This window comes from Coregonus clupeaformis, chromosome 7, assembly GCF_020615455.1.
Source record: "Coregonus clupeaformis isolate EN_2021a chromosome 7, ASM2061545v1, whole genome shotgun sequence".
NCBI classification, from domain to species: Eukaryota; Metazoa; Chordata; class Actinopteri; order Salmoniformes; family Salmonidae; genus Coregonus; species Coregonus clupeaformis.
Genome location: NC_059198.1, coordinates 25048874 through 25066376, shown reverse-complemented (window position 1 = coordinate 25066376; position 17503 = coordinate 25048874). Strand labels below are relative to the sequence as shown.

The 17503-nt window shown below is 44.5% G+C and overlaps 1 protein-coding gene across 2 annotated transcripts; it reads left to right on the top strand.

Moving 5' to 3' along the window:
* The first annotated feature begins 220 nt into the window (after positions 1-220).
* Positions 221-14581, top strand: LOC121569450 (protein Hook homolog 2). 2 transcript variants are annotated; one of them, XM_041880424.2, is made up of 23 exons: positions 221-418; positions 1296-1378; positions 4092-4164; positions 4318-4368; positions 4569-4701; positions 5096-5163; positions 5414-5476; positions 5681-5761; positions 7564-7727; positions 7843-7983; positions 8120-8321; positions 8444-8554; positions 8730-8817; positions 8981-9047; positions 9603-9740; positions 10431-10518; positions 11000-11005; positions 11149-11183; positions 11300-11382; positions 11502-11605; positions 11773-11880; positions 11971-12042; positions 12213-14581. In XM_041880424.2, the coding sequence occupies exons 1-23, from the start codon at positions 374-376 to the stop codon at positions 12342-12344; spliced, it is 2136 nt and encodes a 711-aa protein (XP_041736358.1). In that variant the 5' UTR covers positions 221-373; the 3' UTR covers positions 12345-14581. The 2 variants fall into 2 exon arrangements, with proteins under 2 accessions (XP_041736358.1, XP_041736359.1); XM_041880425.2 differs by lacking the exon at positions 11000-11005.
* The last annotated feature ends 2922 nt before the right edge of the window (positions 14582-17503 follow it).

Here is a 17503-nt window from a genome sequence, read left to right as displayed (position 1 = left end):
TAAGGGAGAATTTGTAACTTCTCTCATTGACTTCTCAAAGCCCAAACCCCGACCTGGTCTGCTTGGTCTGCTTCGCAAGCGTTCCCGGAAGTCTCGCGATGTTGCGTGCGTCTCTGGGTTTAGAAACTCTGTGACAACAACACGTTTTTTGCGTCACCAAAATAGTAAATAGGGTCATCTGTTGCCATGACAATGTTCTTAATACGGAGGCTCACTCGGATGGTTTATGGAGCTAAAACGCGAAAGTCAAGCTAGCTAACAGGAGGCCAAGGTTTGCTGACGTGATAGTGCAAGCTAAAAACAAACTTGAAGCTGAAAGTCTCCCAATCGATTGCTAGTGTGCTAACTGCAGAGTATCAGCAGACAAACCAAAATGAGTCTGGATAAAGCAAAGCTATGCGATTCGTTACTAAATTGGGTAAGTTTTACAAAGTTAAATATGAATGCCAAGTTAGGTAACGTTAACTGGGATAGTTTGCTACCTAAGCTAGCCAGACTGAGTCGTCATCCAAAGCGACCTCTCGCTAGCAGTGAAATGTAGCTCAAAGGTGGCGATATTAAATTAGGTGTTAACAATTAAACGTAGATAGGCATTTGATCGTTAATAACCAGCTCAAATTAAAAAACATACTTAGCTAGCTGTCACTATGAAATAAAGTTAGATAACTGTGCTAACTAGCTAGCTAAATTGTTTTGGTTGTCTACTGTCCACATCAGAAATTGTCTTCGTGGACAAGCTCCAAAGTTTCCAGCCAGCAACTGAACTAGCCACTATCTAATGCAATCAGTACAAAGGTCTAGCCAAGCCCCAGCAAGCCAAAGTCACTCTCCTAGCTAGCCCCCAGCTGACTTTCTCAAGTTTAAAAACTCCGCCATGAACCCTCCAAATATAGGTTGGTTAGGCTATTTTAAAATTAGCTAGAAATGTGTAATGACCTCTTAACTTGCATTACAAACCACTTGCCAGCTAAATAGCTAGCTGAGGTCTATCATTTAGTGGTTAGCAAACACTTTAGCTGTACAGACAAACAGAAGTAGAATGGCTTTCCAGCACTTCTAGAAGCCACAATCAATCAAATGTATTTTATAAAGCACTTTTTTATCAACAGTTGTCAGTGATAGATACCCAGCCTAAAACCCCAAATAGCAGGCAATTTGCCCCACGTATTGGCAGTAGCATTTGCATTGGCAGTAGCATTGATTGTCATGTGAAGTAGAATAAATGAAAACTATTTTTTAAATAAAAATAATCACTAACAAATGTTCTTCTCATTCCTCATGTCCAACCCTTCCAGCTACAGACATTTCAGGTGCCCTCATGCACCAGCAAGCAGGACTTGACAAGCGGAGTGGCTATTGCACACGTTCTACACAGGATGTAAGGGCACAACCTGTTTTTTGTGTGTTTTGAGGTTGGTGATAATGGTGGTGGTGGGTTAACACAAATCACATCAAATTTTATTTGCCACATGCGCCGAATACAACAGGTGTAGACATTACAGTGAAATGCTTACAAGCCCTTAACCAACAATTAAGTTTTTAAGAAATAAAGTGTCAGGTAAAAAATAGATAAGTAAAAGATAAAAATAATTAAAGAGCAGCAGTAAAATAAAATAACAGTAGGGAGGCTATATACAGGGGGTACCAGTACAGAGTCAATGTGCGGGGGCACCGGTTAGTCTAGGTAATTGTGGTAATATGTACATGTGGGTAGAGTTAAAGTGACTATGCATAAATAATAAACAGAGTAGCAGCAGCATAAAAGAGGGGGTTGGGGTGGGGGGGGCAATGCAAATAGTCCGGGTAGCCATGATTAGCTGTTCAGGAGTCTTATGGCTTGGGGGTAGAAGCTGTTAAGAAGCCTTTTAGACCTAGACTTGGCGCTCCAGTACCGCTTGCCGTGTGGTAGCAGAGGGAACAGTCTATGACTAGGGTGGCTGGAGTCTTTGATCATTTTAGGGCCTTCCTCTAACACCTCCTTGTATAGAGGTCCTGGATAGCAGGAAGCTTGGCCCCAGTGATGTACTGGGCCGTACGCACTACCCTCTGTAGTGCCTTGCGGTCGGAGGCCGAGCAGTTCCCATACCAGGCGGTGATGCAACCAGTCAGGATGCTCTCGATGGTGCAGCTGTATAACTTTTTGAGGATCAGAGGACCCATGCCAAATCTTTTCAGTCTCCTGAGGGGGAATAGGCTTTGTCGTGCTCTCTTCACGACTGTCTTGGTGTGTTTGGACCATGATAGTTTGTTGGTGATGTGGACACCAAGGAACTTGAAACTCTCAACCTGTTCCACTACAGCCTTGTCGATGAGAATGGGGGCGTGCTCAGTCATCTTTTTTTCCCCTGTAGTCCACAATCGTCTCCTTTGTCTTGGTCACGTTGAGGGAGAGGTTGTTATCCTGGCACCACACGGCCAGGTCTCTGACCTCCTCCCTATAGGCTGTCTCATCGTTGTCGGTGATCAGGCCTACCACTGTTGTGTCGTCGGCAAACTTAATGATGGTGTTGGAGTCGTGCCTGGCCATGCAGTCATGGGTGAACAGGGGAGTACAGGAGGGGACTGAGCACGCACCCCCTGAGGGGCCCCCGTGTTGAGGATCAGCGTGGCAGATGTGTTGTTACCTACCCTTACCACCTGGGGGCGGCCCGTCAGGAAGTCCAGGATCCAGTTGCAGAGGGAGGTGTTTAGTCCCAGGGTCCTTAGCTTAGTGATGAGCTTTGAGGGCACTATGGTGTTGAAAGCTGAGCTGTAATCAATGAATAGCATTCTTACGTAGGTGTTCCTCTTGTCCAGGTGGGAAAGGGCAGTGTGGAGTGCAATAGAGATTGCATCATCTGTGGATCTGTTGGGGCGGTATGCAAAATGGAGTGGGTCTAGGGTTTCTGGGATAATGGTGTTGATGTGAGCCATGAGCAGCCTTTCAAAGCACTTCATGGCTACAGACGTGAGTGCTACGGGTCGGTAGTCATTTAGGCAGGTTATCTTAGTGTCCTTGGGCACAGGGACTATGGTGGTCTGCATGAAACATGTTGGTATTACAGACTCAGTCAGGGACATGTTGAAAATGTCAGTGAAGACACTTGCCAGTTGGTCAGCACATGCTCGGAGTACACGTCCTGGTAATTTGTCTGGCCCTGCGGCCTTGTGAATGTTGACCTGCTTAAAAGTCTCACTCACATCGGCTACGGAGAGCGTGATCACATAGTCATCCGTAACAGCTGATGCGCTCATGCATGCTTCAGTGTTGCTTGCCTCGAAGCGAGCATAGAAGTGATTTAGCTCGTCTGGTAGGCTTGTGTCACAGGGCAGCTCACGGCTGTGCTTCCCTTTGTAGTCTGTAATAGTTTTCAAGCCCTGCCACATCCGACGAGAGTCAGAGCCAGTGTAGTACGATTCAATCTTAGTCCTGTATTGACTCTTTGCCTGTTTGATTGTTTGTCGGAGGGCATAGCGGGATTTCTTGTTAGTTGCACACTGACATTTTGATTTGGGCCTTCAGTTAACCACTTTGAATAGAGCCTGATCAGAGCAAATTCAATCATCTATTCAAAAGCCTTTTTGTAAAGTTAGCGGATGGGCTGTTAGTCTGTTTTATTTATATTCCTACGCTTGATAGGGAATAGGTCTACATTTCTCAAGGCCTGGGTCTGGTAGATTGTGCCTAGGTGTGATTTTGTGCAAAGGCTTGTCCATTTTAGGGTACTTTCTGTCCAAGCCAAATGACTTTCATACCTCATCTGCTGTAGTATATGTGTGCCTTTCTGTCCACACACACCAAACCACACCACACCACACCCCACACACACATAAATGTATCTGTTTTTGTGTCGAACTGGAAACAAGCAGTGTTTTTATCTGAAGGCTAGTTGAATTGGGTAATGGAAATTCTATGATGCCTGTCTTTATATGATAACTCCATATCTGGCCTCAAGCAAGTTTCCAATGATGGCTTGCTTGTTGTGACATTCATTGAGAGTATGACATTAGGGAGTTTGCATTTTCCAGTTTAGAAATACTCTTGCCTGTGGCTTCCTGTGTATTGAATGTCCCTAGAATATGTCTTGTTAAGTGTTTCATCTCGTTAACAGAGACCCCTCCTGGTTTAATGAGGCATGGCTGGGCAGGATCAAGGAGGAGAGTGGGGACAACTGGCGCCTCAAGGTGCAGTATGAGACAGAAGGATATGACACAGTGCCTCTAGGTTGTCACCTAGGCAACTTAGTGACCACTGGCCTCACTGTTAAAGATGGTGTATTTTCACCAAGGCAAAGATGCCTTTATTCTCCAGCTCAGATTTATTTCATGTTCCTCCAGGTCAGCAACCTGAAGAAGATTCTTCAGAGCATGCTTGAGTACTACCATGATGTGAGTAAAGGCTTTTCCTCATTGATGATCAGAAGGAAGGGATGGATGGTATATGCACGTTTCCTGCATTTTCTTTTATGAGCTCAATCTCCTCCAGAAGTTCCTCAGTGTTTCCACCTATCTTAGTCCATTTGAAATGTCATTGCTATATGCATATATTTTCTCACAATCCCCCATTGTCTCCATCCCTCCATGAACAGGTGCTTGGCCACCAGGTAGCAGACAAGCACCTGCCAGACATCAATCTGATTGGGGAGTTTGGAGATGTGACTGAACTTGGCAAGCTGGTTCAGCTGGTGCTTGGCTGTGCTGTCAGCTGTGAGAAGAAGCAAGGTGAGCTAGCTGGGATAGAGAAGGCCCTGCTGGGTAACAGGAAGCCACCTATGGAGAAAATGCAGGATTAACTGGAGTTAAATCATAACAAATGAAAACAAATGTCTGTAGTTAGCCACAGGTTAATGCAATGACCTGATTGTCACATGAGTTGATAAACTGAGCATTCACTGGTTTGTTCCTACAAAGCCCCAACCATGTACTGTATACAGATTATGATAAAACAGAGTTTTAAAAGACAATGTGATCCTCAGAGGAACAAGCTAGTGGGTCTGATATGTGAATGCAGGAGAAACCGTTGCACTGTGTGTAAAGCAGTGTGTTTGAGTGTCTGGCTGTCAGATGTGGACGTGATATTCAGTGGACACTTCCTGTATGATGTTTTTTCTCATAGAGCAAATCCAGCAGATTATGACCCTGGAGGAGTCCGTCCAGCACGTCGTCATGACAGCCATACAGGAGGTGAGTGGTCAAAGCCTTTTGGACATTTTTTTTTTTGTAGATCTGTCTGTCCTCTTGTGAGATTGCACCTAAAAGCACAATTCATTGCTCCCTGAAACCTTTCGATATTTAATAGAAATATACACTATAAAACAGGCAATAGCTCCATTATTGTCCTGCTTACCTCTATATTGACAATGGGTTTCACCATGTGATCTGTCTTTCTGGAGTTTGAACCAGCCATTGACTGTATTTTGTTGTTGTGGTGTAGCTCCTAGCTAAAGAGCCAACTGTTCCAGGAAGTCCTGAGACCTATGGGGACTTTGACTACCAGGTGGGACCCGCTCTCTTTTTACCCTGCTTCTCTGAATATATGGAACTTTCACTCCCCTGCAAGTTGGTTTTGTCTCTATTCTTCAATTGCTATCTCATTTACATGTCTTTTGTGGTCTCTCTCTCTCTCTCTCCCCCCTTTCGTGTTCTCTAGCTCCCTCTGTGCTGTCTATAACCTCTCTTGTGCCTCTCTCTGTGTCTCCAGTCCAGGAAGTATTATTTTCTCAGCGAGGAGGTGGAAGCGAAGGAGGATCTGGGCCAGCGCTGTCGGGACCTGGAGCACCAGGTGGGCAGAGAGGACTGTTTGTTAGTTAGCATGCGGAGTGTGTAACTGCAGCTCTTTGCCATGAGTGAATTGATCCTATTTATTCGCTTGGCTAAGGATTGTTGTCCAGTCTGACTGATTCCTCCTGATGGTTTGTTGTGTAAAATGTGCATAGAGAGTGATGGAGGACTCTTCTTTGTATCTGTCCCATTATGGCGTCTCTGAGTGCACGGGCAGCACCATTGGGGCCAACTCCATTTTGAAGAGTGGAGGCTGGTGGGAGGAACTATAGGAGGATGGGTTCATTGTAATGGCTGTTATGGAATAAAAGGAACAGAGTCAAACATGTGGTTTCCATATGTTTGTGTTTGATACCGTTCCATTTATTCCATTACAATGAGCCTGTCCTCCTATACCTCCTCACACCAGCCTCCACTGATTTTGAAGTAGTCAATTTTCTTCTACTATTTCTATGAGTTAGTAAACAAACTGAGCGGGTGCATACTGCCACCTGGAGTGTGTTGTTTGAACAGGTATAAAGCCAAGATTGGCGATGTACTGCCACCTGCAGTTATGGAATGTTTGCTCACAAATATAATTCATTGGCTGATCCCTCCTGATGTCCTGGATGGAATTATGTGATCCTTCCTTAACCCATATGAAGTCCCACCTAGTTGACTACTTCAAAATTGTGAAACTTCTCAATGGCGCTGTACATGCTAAAATAGGCTTTTTGGTACTAGAGTCCTCTATTATTCTCTATGAAACGGTGCTAACTGTGCTACTAATGCTGCCTCTGATTAGGCAATGTCATTGGGTACATATACTTAAGTCATTGATCCCCAATAATTACATTGCATTTAGCTTAGTATTTAGGATTTGAAGGCAATTACCACTGTGTAATGCATTCAGCACATTTCTTAATATGTTAACATATTCAACACATTAAGAATTTCTCAGTAGTTTTTGTAGTTCTTTACTTTCTCCCTGGTATGATGCTAAAGCAAGCCATTTGTCCTTAAAGTTCAGTGTAGGGTTTTGCTGTGCTCAAACTGGAAAGATGTCCAACGGGTAAGTAATAGATATTTTTAATATTGGAATGCCCGCTTGCCTAACCCACATAAACATAGTCAGGGTGGACGTTTTACCCTAAACCACCAAACAACATTCTTGTCCATGTATGATAACCCCAAGGATAGTTCCTCTTTCTCTCATCAAGCCTCACTAGCTTGAATCCTTAATCAACATCCCTTTCTGAACCCACTCTCCAGTCTCCCCACTTTGTAACAGTTAGTCAGACTGTCTCAGACCTCTGTTTTTCTAGTAATCTCTGTCATGAGCGCCTGGTTGTGACCTTGAGGGGTAATGCTAACAACTGTTCCATTGAGAAAGTGGCCCACCCGACTGAGAACATAGCAGACCAGCTGACTAACTGTGCTTTGATGTTTGTGCATGTGAAGTTACCACCAAACCCTCATTTAAAAAAAAAAAAAACATTGCATGTGTTGCAAGAAATGTGCAGTGTCTGTTGCTGGATATGCGAGTGTGGCTCTTTTCTTTGCCACTTGTGGAATGTCTTTTTTGTGTTCAGCATTTTCATGAGTAAATGAGGTTTTTTTGGGGGGGGGCAGTGTTCGGCATTTTGAAGAATGTGTCTTTTTTAAAATCTGTGCTCCGCACTTTCTATGTCTCAATGTGTGACTGTTTGTTCATTTGTCTCTAGGTCTCCTCCCTCTCTAGCCTTGGTTACATGCCATGTATGTCTGGTTCTCTCTCTGTGCCCTCTCCACCCCTGACTATATCTGTGTGTGTTTGATCCTCAGTTGGCAGCCGTCCTGGAGGAGAAGTCGTCCCTGCAGGTGGAGACACATTCCCTTAGGGAGAAGCTCAGCCGCTGTGAGCCACAGGACGCTTCCACCACCATCACTGGCAAGAAGCTGCTGCTACTACAGAGCCAGATGGAGCAGCTACAAGAGGAGAACTACAGGTCAGAGTCATGCCCTCAACACAGACCTCCAGACTAAATACATTCTACTCTGTACCTGTACTCTTTTGATACAATTAATTGATCATTTTCTGTTTGCCCCCTGTTTGTGACACAGACTAGAGAACAGCCGAGATGACATGCGTGTGCGAGGGGAGATCCTGGAGCGTGAGGTTTTGGACATCACTCACCGCAACGAGGAGCTGACCAGCCTCGCCCAGGAGGCCCAGACCCTCAAAGATGAGATGGACATCCTCCGGTGAGCCCAAGGGGAGAGCAGCCTCTCAGTAGTCTGTTGTGGCCTCCTATCCTTCTCTCCTATCCTTCTCTCCTTCCCTTTCCTCTTGCCCCATCCTCAAAACGGCTTCCCCATCTCACCCTCTCACCTCCCACAGGCACTCGTCTGACCGGGTGAGCCGGCTGGAGGCACTGGTGGAGATGTACAAGCGTAAGCTGGAGGACCTGGGGGACCTGCGCAGACAGGTGCGTCTGCTGGAGGAGCGCAACACTGTCTACATGCAGCGCACATGCGAGCTGGAGGAGGAGCTACGCAGGGCCAACTCAGTCCGCACCCAGCTGGACACATACAAGAGACAGGTGGGCAGAGAGGGCTAGAGAATGGGGGAGGGTTAACAAAGGTGTGGAGATGGATGTGTGTATGACATAGGATGCTATGAACTCTCTTCAGACCCTGAATGTGTTTGACTCCCTGCTGTCAGGTCCATGAGCTTCACACCAAGCATTCATCAGAGGCACTGAAGGCTGAGAAGTGGCAGTTTGAGTACAATAACCTTCACGACAAGTATGATGCCCTGCTCAAGGAGAAAGAGGTGAGAGAGAGGACCTGCGACAACTCCTCTCCAGACAAAGATGTATTACTTACAAGGGCATGTCGTCAAAGTGGATATGGATTTAAAATCTGTGAAATTCTGAGGCAGTCACTTTGAACACTTATAGTAGTATCACATTGAGTGCAATCTAATGTTATCCCAATGTGTTTTCCAGCGTTTGATCTCAGAGCGAGACACACTGCGGGAAACCAATGATGAGCTCAGGTGTGCACAGGTCCAACAGAAGGGCCTCAATCAACCAGGTGAGTCCATTGAACACAACTAACACCCTGAATCCTCAGTTTTTCTAAATAACAAGATGGTGCAGGTTTTTTTTGGGTCCTTTTGTGGCAGTTGATAAGACTACTGTCAAAGCAAATGTGATATATTTTCACCTGACATCTTGGCTCTCTCTCTCCCATTCAGGTGGATTATGTGAGGACTCTGGCACATTGGGAAACCTGGCCTCTGAGATGATGCCCACAGAGTTCAAGTATGTGAGAGTGTGTACACGTGAACGTGATCGCTTCTCTGTTATGTGTTATCTATCTGACCTATCAATAGACATACAGTGGTTCAGAATTCAATTGCTCATCAATGTGCCCCATATACATTTTCAACTGTAGGCTTGTTTGCTTGCGCTTGTTAGCATTTAGCTAGCGTCCGCTATGGGAATTCGCTAGTGCTTTGTTAGCATTTGTAAGCGTTTGGACAGAAATTATGCCCTTTGTGTGCACTGCCGTTAATACCGTAAACCCGGTATGGTTCAGGAACTATATGAATGTATGGAAATCTGGATACCGCCCAACCCTAGTGTTCAGCTGTGACAAATGGCAAAGATCTTATTCCTCAGCCACACTCTATTTTTAGAACCAGAATGTGCCATTGGCTCCATGAATAGAATGGCTCCCAGTCAGATGGCACTGCTGTTAAATTGGCTGAGGCGGAGTTGAATAGTTGTTTTGGTGTGTAGTGTACAGACCTTTGCCTCTCTGCCCCACTTCCCTGCCTTCTCTCTTTGACCCCATCCCTTCTGCTTCCTCCACAGGGAGACAGTGGTGCGTCTGCAGAGTGAGAACAAGATGCTGTGTGTCCAGGAGGAGAGCTACAGACAGAGACTGGTGGAGGTACAGGGTCAGCTGGAGGAGTCTCAACGCAGCCAGAACACCCTGGAGACACAGAACAGGTGTGTGTGTGTGTAGCCATGCGTAAAAAAATTATAATCATCTATACGAATACCACTGCATCTCATCCACAAAAGTAAAATAAAGTGTTTTTAGTTATGCACATTGTGATTTGACTGTATGTATCAAGGTCAATCAGTGACTATTAGTCACAGTATATATTGCCAGAGTTTCTGTTTTAGTGTCACCTTTGGCTAAAAGGAGGAGTGATCTAGCTAAATGTCAGCTCACCCTCTGGTCTGTGTGTTGAGTTGTGTTGTGTGGGCCGGAGCGGAGGATGGACAGCAATGGGCCAGATTGTCCCCCAGCTGTCCGTACAGCGTGTGTGGGGGCTGTTTTTCTGAGTGGACCGTGTGTGACGATGGGTCCAGAGTGTGGGAGGCAGGCAGGCATCTTCAGCAGGAGGAGGAGGAGAGCGTCCTGATCTGTGGAGTACGAGTATGGCTGAAGTGGCTCAATCTTCCCCTAATTAACCACAACACACAGAGAGGGCAGGGGAGTGGGTGGGCGGGACACCGCTAGAATGGATTAATGCAGCGGTTGATGTGACCTTGTATGCATCGCCAGCCTCTTCCACCCACTCACATCATAACCAGCTTAATGGTTTCTTCATTCTCTCTTCCCTTCCCCTGCTCTCCCTCCTACTTTTCTTATCCATTCCTCACTTCGTTCCATCTCTCTCATCTCTCCAGGTTGAACCAGCAGCAGATCTCTGAGCTGCGGTCCCAGGTGGAGGATCTCCAGAAGGCTCTTCAGGAGCAGGGCAGCAAGGCTGAGGATGTGAGTGGACAGACAGACCCTCCTCCTCATTTACCCCTCCTCTCCTCCCCTAACATCCTCTTACTCCTGTTACCTTGTCCATACCAATCACTGAGTGGACCCAGTCTTCTCCAATCAAAGACGATAGTATACTGAAAATGTATAGGAATCAGGAATGGAAATGACCAATCTCTCTTAATCGGTTTACCATCTATGGGTCTTAGTTCAAATATATATTTTGTTCTCTGCTTTTAATCATTTTAGGTAATTTGTAGTCAATATAATTGGAAAAAGAGACCTAGACCTCAATATAGTCCTTGGCCCTCGAGGACTGTTGTAGAGTGTATCCTTCTCTCCCCTCCGTTGACTGCCTGCCTGTGACTGTGCTCTCTGAGATTTTGTGTGGGAACATTAACCCTTGTTTGCTGTGTTGATACACCGTTAACGCCTGCCCCTCTGTCTCTCTCTGCCTGCCCCCACCGACTGACATTTTGCCAATCAGGCCATCGTAAGTATGGCCCATCCCTGCCTGGGTTCTGATTTGACTTTGACTACTTCAATTGTGTATTATGCTTATTATTTGTGTCTGTCTGTCAGAAGTCTGTTTCTCAGTAGTTTGAGTGTTGACTTACTTTCTTCCTCCCTGTTCAGTCCTCCTTACTGAAGAAGAAGCTTGAGGAGCACCTGTGAGTACTATTATCACTGATGCTTGTACACTGCTCCTGTGAAGGGAATATTATTATCGCTCTGTAGATTCTTGCACGTCCGGCTCCTCGATGCTTTTCCTCTGTCCTCCTGCCAGGGAGAAGCTCCATGAGGCCCACTCAGACCTGCAGAAGAAGAGAGAGGTCATTGATGACCTGGAGCCCAAAGCGGACGGCAACAGTAACCAGCCTCTTATTTCCTGCCCTTGGGAGCAGTGCTATCAAATAGTATCAATCTAAGAGCACTTTCAAGCTCTGAAAATGCTGTTAATATTTCCTCTTCAACCTCCCTCCTGTCAGTGGCGAAGAAGATCGATGAGCTGCAGGAGATCCTGAAGAAGAAGGATGAGGACATGAAGCTGATGGAGGACCGCTACAAGCGCTATGTGGAGAAGGCCAGGACGGTCAGTCAACACTCTGCCTGACACTAAACTCATCTGTACAGCACAACAGTGCTTGGCTGCCATCTTAAATCTGAGTTGCCGATATCGTAAAAGATTGTCATGCACATCGTGACATGGCTGAGAAATTCCACACCAGGTATATGTGTGTGTATGTGTTCATTGTGCAGGTGATCAAGACTCTGGACCCCAAGCAGCCGCCTCTGACTGTGTCCCCTGACGTCCAGGCCCTCAAGAACCAGTTGACTGAGAGAGACCGGAAGATCCAGCACCTGGAGGTAAGCGCCACCCTTCATTGACTGAGAGAATGCAGATGAGTGGTGCATTGTCTGACCCTCCATATGCATGAACAACTCCTCTGTGTGCAGCATGACTATGAGAAGAGCAGGTCCAGACATGACCAGGAGGAGAAACTCATCATAAGTGCCTGGTACAACATGGTGAGTAAGCAAACCTCTGTCCGAATGTGCCTAATCTACATAGTAAATTATTAAAGCAGTTGGCATTATATGGTGCTACAATGCAAGCAGTGCAATGACTTGTATAATGGTCTTGGTTTTTCTGGTAGTAAGACATTTACCTGTCTTATGTCTCTATTCCTCTCTCCCAGGGTATGGCCCTGCATCAGAAGGTGGTGGGGGAGCGGTCGGGTCCGTCCAACCAGGCCCAGTCCTTTCTGGCCCAGCAGAGGCAGTCCACCCACGCCAGGAGAGGCCTGGCAGCCCGCCACCAGCCCAGATAAGACATATCCACCCTGGGGGAGAATGTGCTGAGGAGAGTGGAGATGAGGAATGTAAAGGAGGCAAGACATTGTCTATATCTGAGTGTTCATTTCTTCTGTACTCCTACTCTCACTGCTCTGATGCCTTTATGTCTCCTCTGGGTGTTTTGTGAAGATTGCTGCTGCTGCCCCCTACTGGTCATTTCTGGTACAGGATGTTCTGGAGCGTCAGCGATTCAGAGCTACTTACTGCACCTTCAAGTGCATTCAAAGCTGTCAGGACTCATTTGAACAAAGATGAGAGAAATGGGTCTAAATGAGAGCTGGAATGAAGGAACATGAAGTGGATAGAAAAGCTGAGCAACTAATCCTTTGTCATAGATTTCTTAGACAATGTTTTTAGCTATAATGTATTATGTTTTCTAAAGGTTTAGATTAGGACATTATGAGAATCAATGCTTTAGAAGGCCACAGTGATGACGAAGATGGAAAGGGATGATTTATGCTGTCAATAGGGTAGGGGTCTTTACCTTCCCCTCCTACTACTTTTGATATATTTTCACCCTTATTGTCCGGTCCACTGTCAGGCTAAATAGATATTATCCTCTTACTGCGACTATGACATGGAAACACTAATAAGAGATGCCTATGGGTTGAGATCATGGTGAATTTGTACTATTTGTATTCATTTGTGCCCATGTCATTTGGATATTGTGGCTTGTGCTGTGTCTCTGACACTTTTAAATGTACATGGTGAGAGAGACTGGTGAAGCGCTAGAACAGGGGTGTCATCTGAATCTGGATTAATTTTAAAAAACTCAATATACTTTTAAATGGCTAAAACCAAATTTGAAACTGTAGAAATGATAATGGACCTACATTCATATAGTTTCTTGACTGTCCAGCTCGCTAATAATCACCTAAATGAAAGCTAGACAGTGGGGGAGCATCACATTCCAAAAACAAGGATGGAGGACAAACCTTTGCGCATTTTGATGGAGAGGAAATGTTGTTGAAGACCGACTGCGTCCCCGGGGCAAAATGAGTTTGTCACCCCTGATCTAGAAGAGCTCAATAATACCTCTACGATATAAAGGAACACTTTTTATCTGCACACATAGTCATGACCTCTTTTTATTTCTGTGAATGTGTTTAGACTTTTCTTTCAAGCTGTATCATCTACTTGATTTCTCTTCATTTATTAGCTATTTTGTTAGTTATAGTTTGAAGAGCAGGAAGAATAGCTTTCTAGACATGTATTTTTGTTTTGTTCAAAATTAACCTCAGCATTTTATGTAGTTGTTAGTCTGTATAATAATGTGAAGCAAGGGTACACAGTGTACATAAAAGCACTTTTCCTCCCTTTTCATAATGGTTCAGTTCATTGCCTTGTGAGAAACTAGAAAAATGTCCCTGAATCTGTTACCCTATCTACTTTTAAAGACTGCACTTTTGTATCAAATTCCTGCTAGGAGAGGTATGATGTTCACATGTAATGGCAGAAGTTCTGAAAGACTAGCAGATATGGTCCTCTTTTATGTCATGACCATTTTACTGGAAGTATTCGCACAGACTATTGAACAAGCTTTTGTTTCAAGCTGTAATATGGGAATTTAATCTTTGAATGATTGACTAGATTTTCTGATGGACTACATTTGTTTCTTTTTAACTTTTAATTTATCCCCTCTAAAGAGTGAAACAGGGTGTTTAAGAATGATAATTGATTGCACACACCACTTTAGACTGATGTGAATGTAGGAAACGCTGGTGCTTGTGAGAACCTGAATGTGGGGTTATTGATTCCCATTTAATTGATATGCGTGGGCAAACTGGCCACACTGGATGTTATTGTGTAATCCTGTAGGGAAATAAGGTTTCAAGCTAGCAATGGTATGTAGCTTTTCTCTCATTCTCAGCAGAAGCACTCAACTATAGATGCTTCTGTTCACTGACACTGGAACTTAACTAGCTAATGAACAGACAATGTGTACTCTTTAATGTCATAATTTTTTAGAACTGACTATGTTCATTTTTACCTGACATTGTCTCAAGATGAACCTGTGACGGACAGCACTATTGTTGAACACTACATCTGATTACTTTGACAGTATCCGCTTAAACATGTAACTTCTCTTTGGTACCCAATCTGACTCATATCAGAGAAACTGCTCTCTGGCTTGTACCTAACCCTCTAAGTGTGTAACTACCTGTGCAATGTTATTTACCAGGCTATAAACCACGACTGTGTATACATTTAACTTCACTTAGTTTTTTACTCTTTAAGTAGATGTTTATTTGGTATTAAGTCAGGAAGTCAGACTTTTAATTTCAAAGTAGTGAATCAACATTCCAAATGAACTGCTATGTTCAAGCACTGAGATATTTTAGTCATTTAGCAGACGCTCTTATCCGGAGCGACTTAGTGAGTGCATATATTTTCATACTGGCCCCCCGTGGGAAACGAACCCACAACCCTGGCGTTGCAAGCGCCATGCTGTACCAACTGAGCTACAGGGGATATGGCCTGCACAATTCAACCTGTCCTTTTTGTGACTGGAAATCCCCATATATATGCATGCAATGGACACTGTCCAATTGCAGTATAACAGGTTGACGCTGGCAATATATCATGTGGTAATGGACACTCTTCATTAGCAATATATTACAATGGGAATTTACCATCCTAAATTGGACATTCAGGTACATTGCTGTGATGCCCAATCGTCGTTGAACTCGGGATGGCTCTCAGAGCTAGTGGTGCCTCTCCCTCGCTCTTTGGTGTTGATTTCAGCCTTTCAAATTAGTGATGGTAAATCACTGCTTAAATATATTGGAAATGGACAGTGTCCATTAGACATATGTTGCTAGTGCCAACATTTGCAGTATGAAATGTTGGCACTGGCAATATATAATGTCTAATGAAAACTGTCCATTGGCAATATATTGCAATGGGCATTTACCATCACGAATTGGACATGCAGTTAAAGGGACTGAACAAAAATATAAACGCAACATGTAAAGTGTTGGTCCCATGTTTTATGAGCTGAAATAAAAGATCCCGTAAATGTTCCATACACACAAAAGGCTTGTTTCTCTCAAATGTTGTGCCCAAATTTGTTTACCTCCCTGTTATTGAGCATTTATCCTTTGCCAAGATAATCCATCCACCTGACAGGTGTGGCATATCACACAGGTGCACCTTGTCCTGGGGACAACAAAAGGCCACTAAAATGTGCAGTTTTGTGACAACACTGTGTGCAATTAGCATGCTGACTGCAGGAATGTCCTCCAGAGCTGTTGCCAGAGAATTGAAAGTTAATTTCTCTACCATAAGCCACCTACAACGTTGTTTTAAAGAATTTGGCAGTATGTCCAACCGGCCTCACGACCGCAGACAAAGTGTATGGCTTCGCATGGGAGAGCGGTTTGTTGATGTCAACGTTGTGAACAGAGTGCCCCCGTGGTGGGGTTATGGTATGGGCAGACATAAGCTACGGACAACGAACACAATTGCATTATCTATGGCAATTTGAATGCACTGAGATACCGTGACAAGATCCTGAGGCCATTCATCCACCGCCATCACCTCATGTTTCAGCATAATAATGCACTGCCCCATGTTGCAAGGATCTGTACACAATTCCTGGAAGCTGAGAATGTCCCAGTTCTTCCATGGCCTGCATACTCACCAGACATGTCACCCATTGAGCATGTTTGGATGCTCTGGATCGACGCGTACGACAGCGTGTTCCAGTTCCCACCAATATCCAGCAACTTCACACATGTCCATTAGCAATATACAGTATGAGTCAGTGTTTCCTCTCCCTCACTCTTAAGTGGTAATTTCAGTCTGTTTTATTTGTGATGGTAAATACCTGTTCAAATATATTGGCAATGGACACTGCCCAATTGCAGTATAACATGTTGACACTGGCAATATATCATATGTGTAATGGACACTGTCCATTAGCAATATATTACAATGGCCATTTACCATCACTAATTGGACATGCTGTTACATTGCTGAAATGCCCAATTGTCTGGCTTGTTGAACTCGGGAGGGCCTAGCAGTGATGGTGATTCCTCTCACTCGCTCGTTGGTGTTGATTTCAGCCTGTCAATTTGGTGATGGTAAATCACTGCTTAAATATACTGGAAATGGACGGTGTCTGTTAGACATACGATATATTGCCAGTGCCAACATTTTGCAGTATGAAATGTTGGCACTGGCAATATACACTACATGACCAAAAGGGGCCTAGCCTGAACCAGTCAAGCACTTTTTTTGTTGATGTAATCTAGTCTTAGTCATAATGACTAAAATATAATTAAGTCTTAGTCACGTTTTTGTCATTTGAATAATAATTTAGTGTAGTTAATTTCAAAATGATGAAAATAGTGGGCCATTTTAGTCACATCACATTTGTATTGCCTCATTAACCTATAGTAAACATAAATCACTGACTTCCATGTGCACATACATAGCCTTGTCCTACCAACATATATTTCTGCTGTTGGGAAGAGAATAGAATGTTATGCAGAAAAATGACAAACATGTATTACAAATTCAGTCTACACAGATATTGCACATTACATTTTAAAAAACAGACACGCTTGAGAGTAGCAAAATCACCAGTGTTACAGGATTTGGTTTTTATATTTTGAGTTTGGATGTTAGCGGGTGGGGCGCACCGATTGGTGTCATCTGGTTAGTCAGTCTGTATTACACCTGTGCTGGTTGGTCATCTCATTAGAGGGAACGTGTTTCACCTGAGCTGGCCCAGGTGCTATTTAAGAGTGGCTGGCCCAGTGCTCCAGTTGTCTTGCAAGACCTCCCAATTTGATTTCTAGACAAGCAATCCTTTATCTGATCTTCCCTGTTTTTGTGGTGCGCCACTTTTTTGGCCAGATAGTACCAGTCAGCCAGCCAGATTGGATTAGTTGGCTGCCGAGTGTAAAAATAGTCTGTCCTCGGTTGCAACGCTCACTACCGAGTTCCAAACTGCCTCTGGAAGCAACGTCAGCACAAGAACTGTTCGTCGGGAGCTTCGTGAAATGGGTTTCCTTGGCCAAACAGCCGCAGACAAGCCTAAGATCACCATGCGCAATGCCAAACGTTGGCTGGAGTGGTGTAAAACATGTGCTCTGGAGTGATGAATCACGCTTCGCCATCTGGCCGT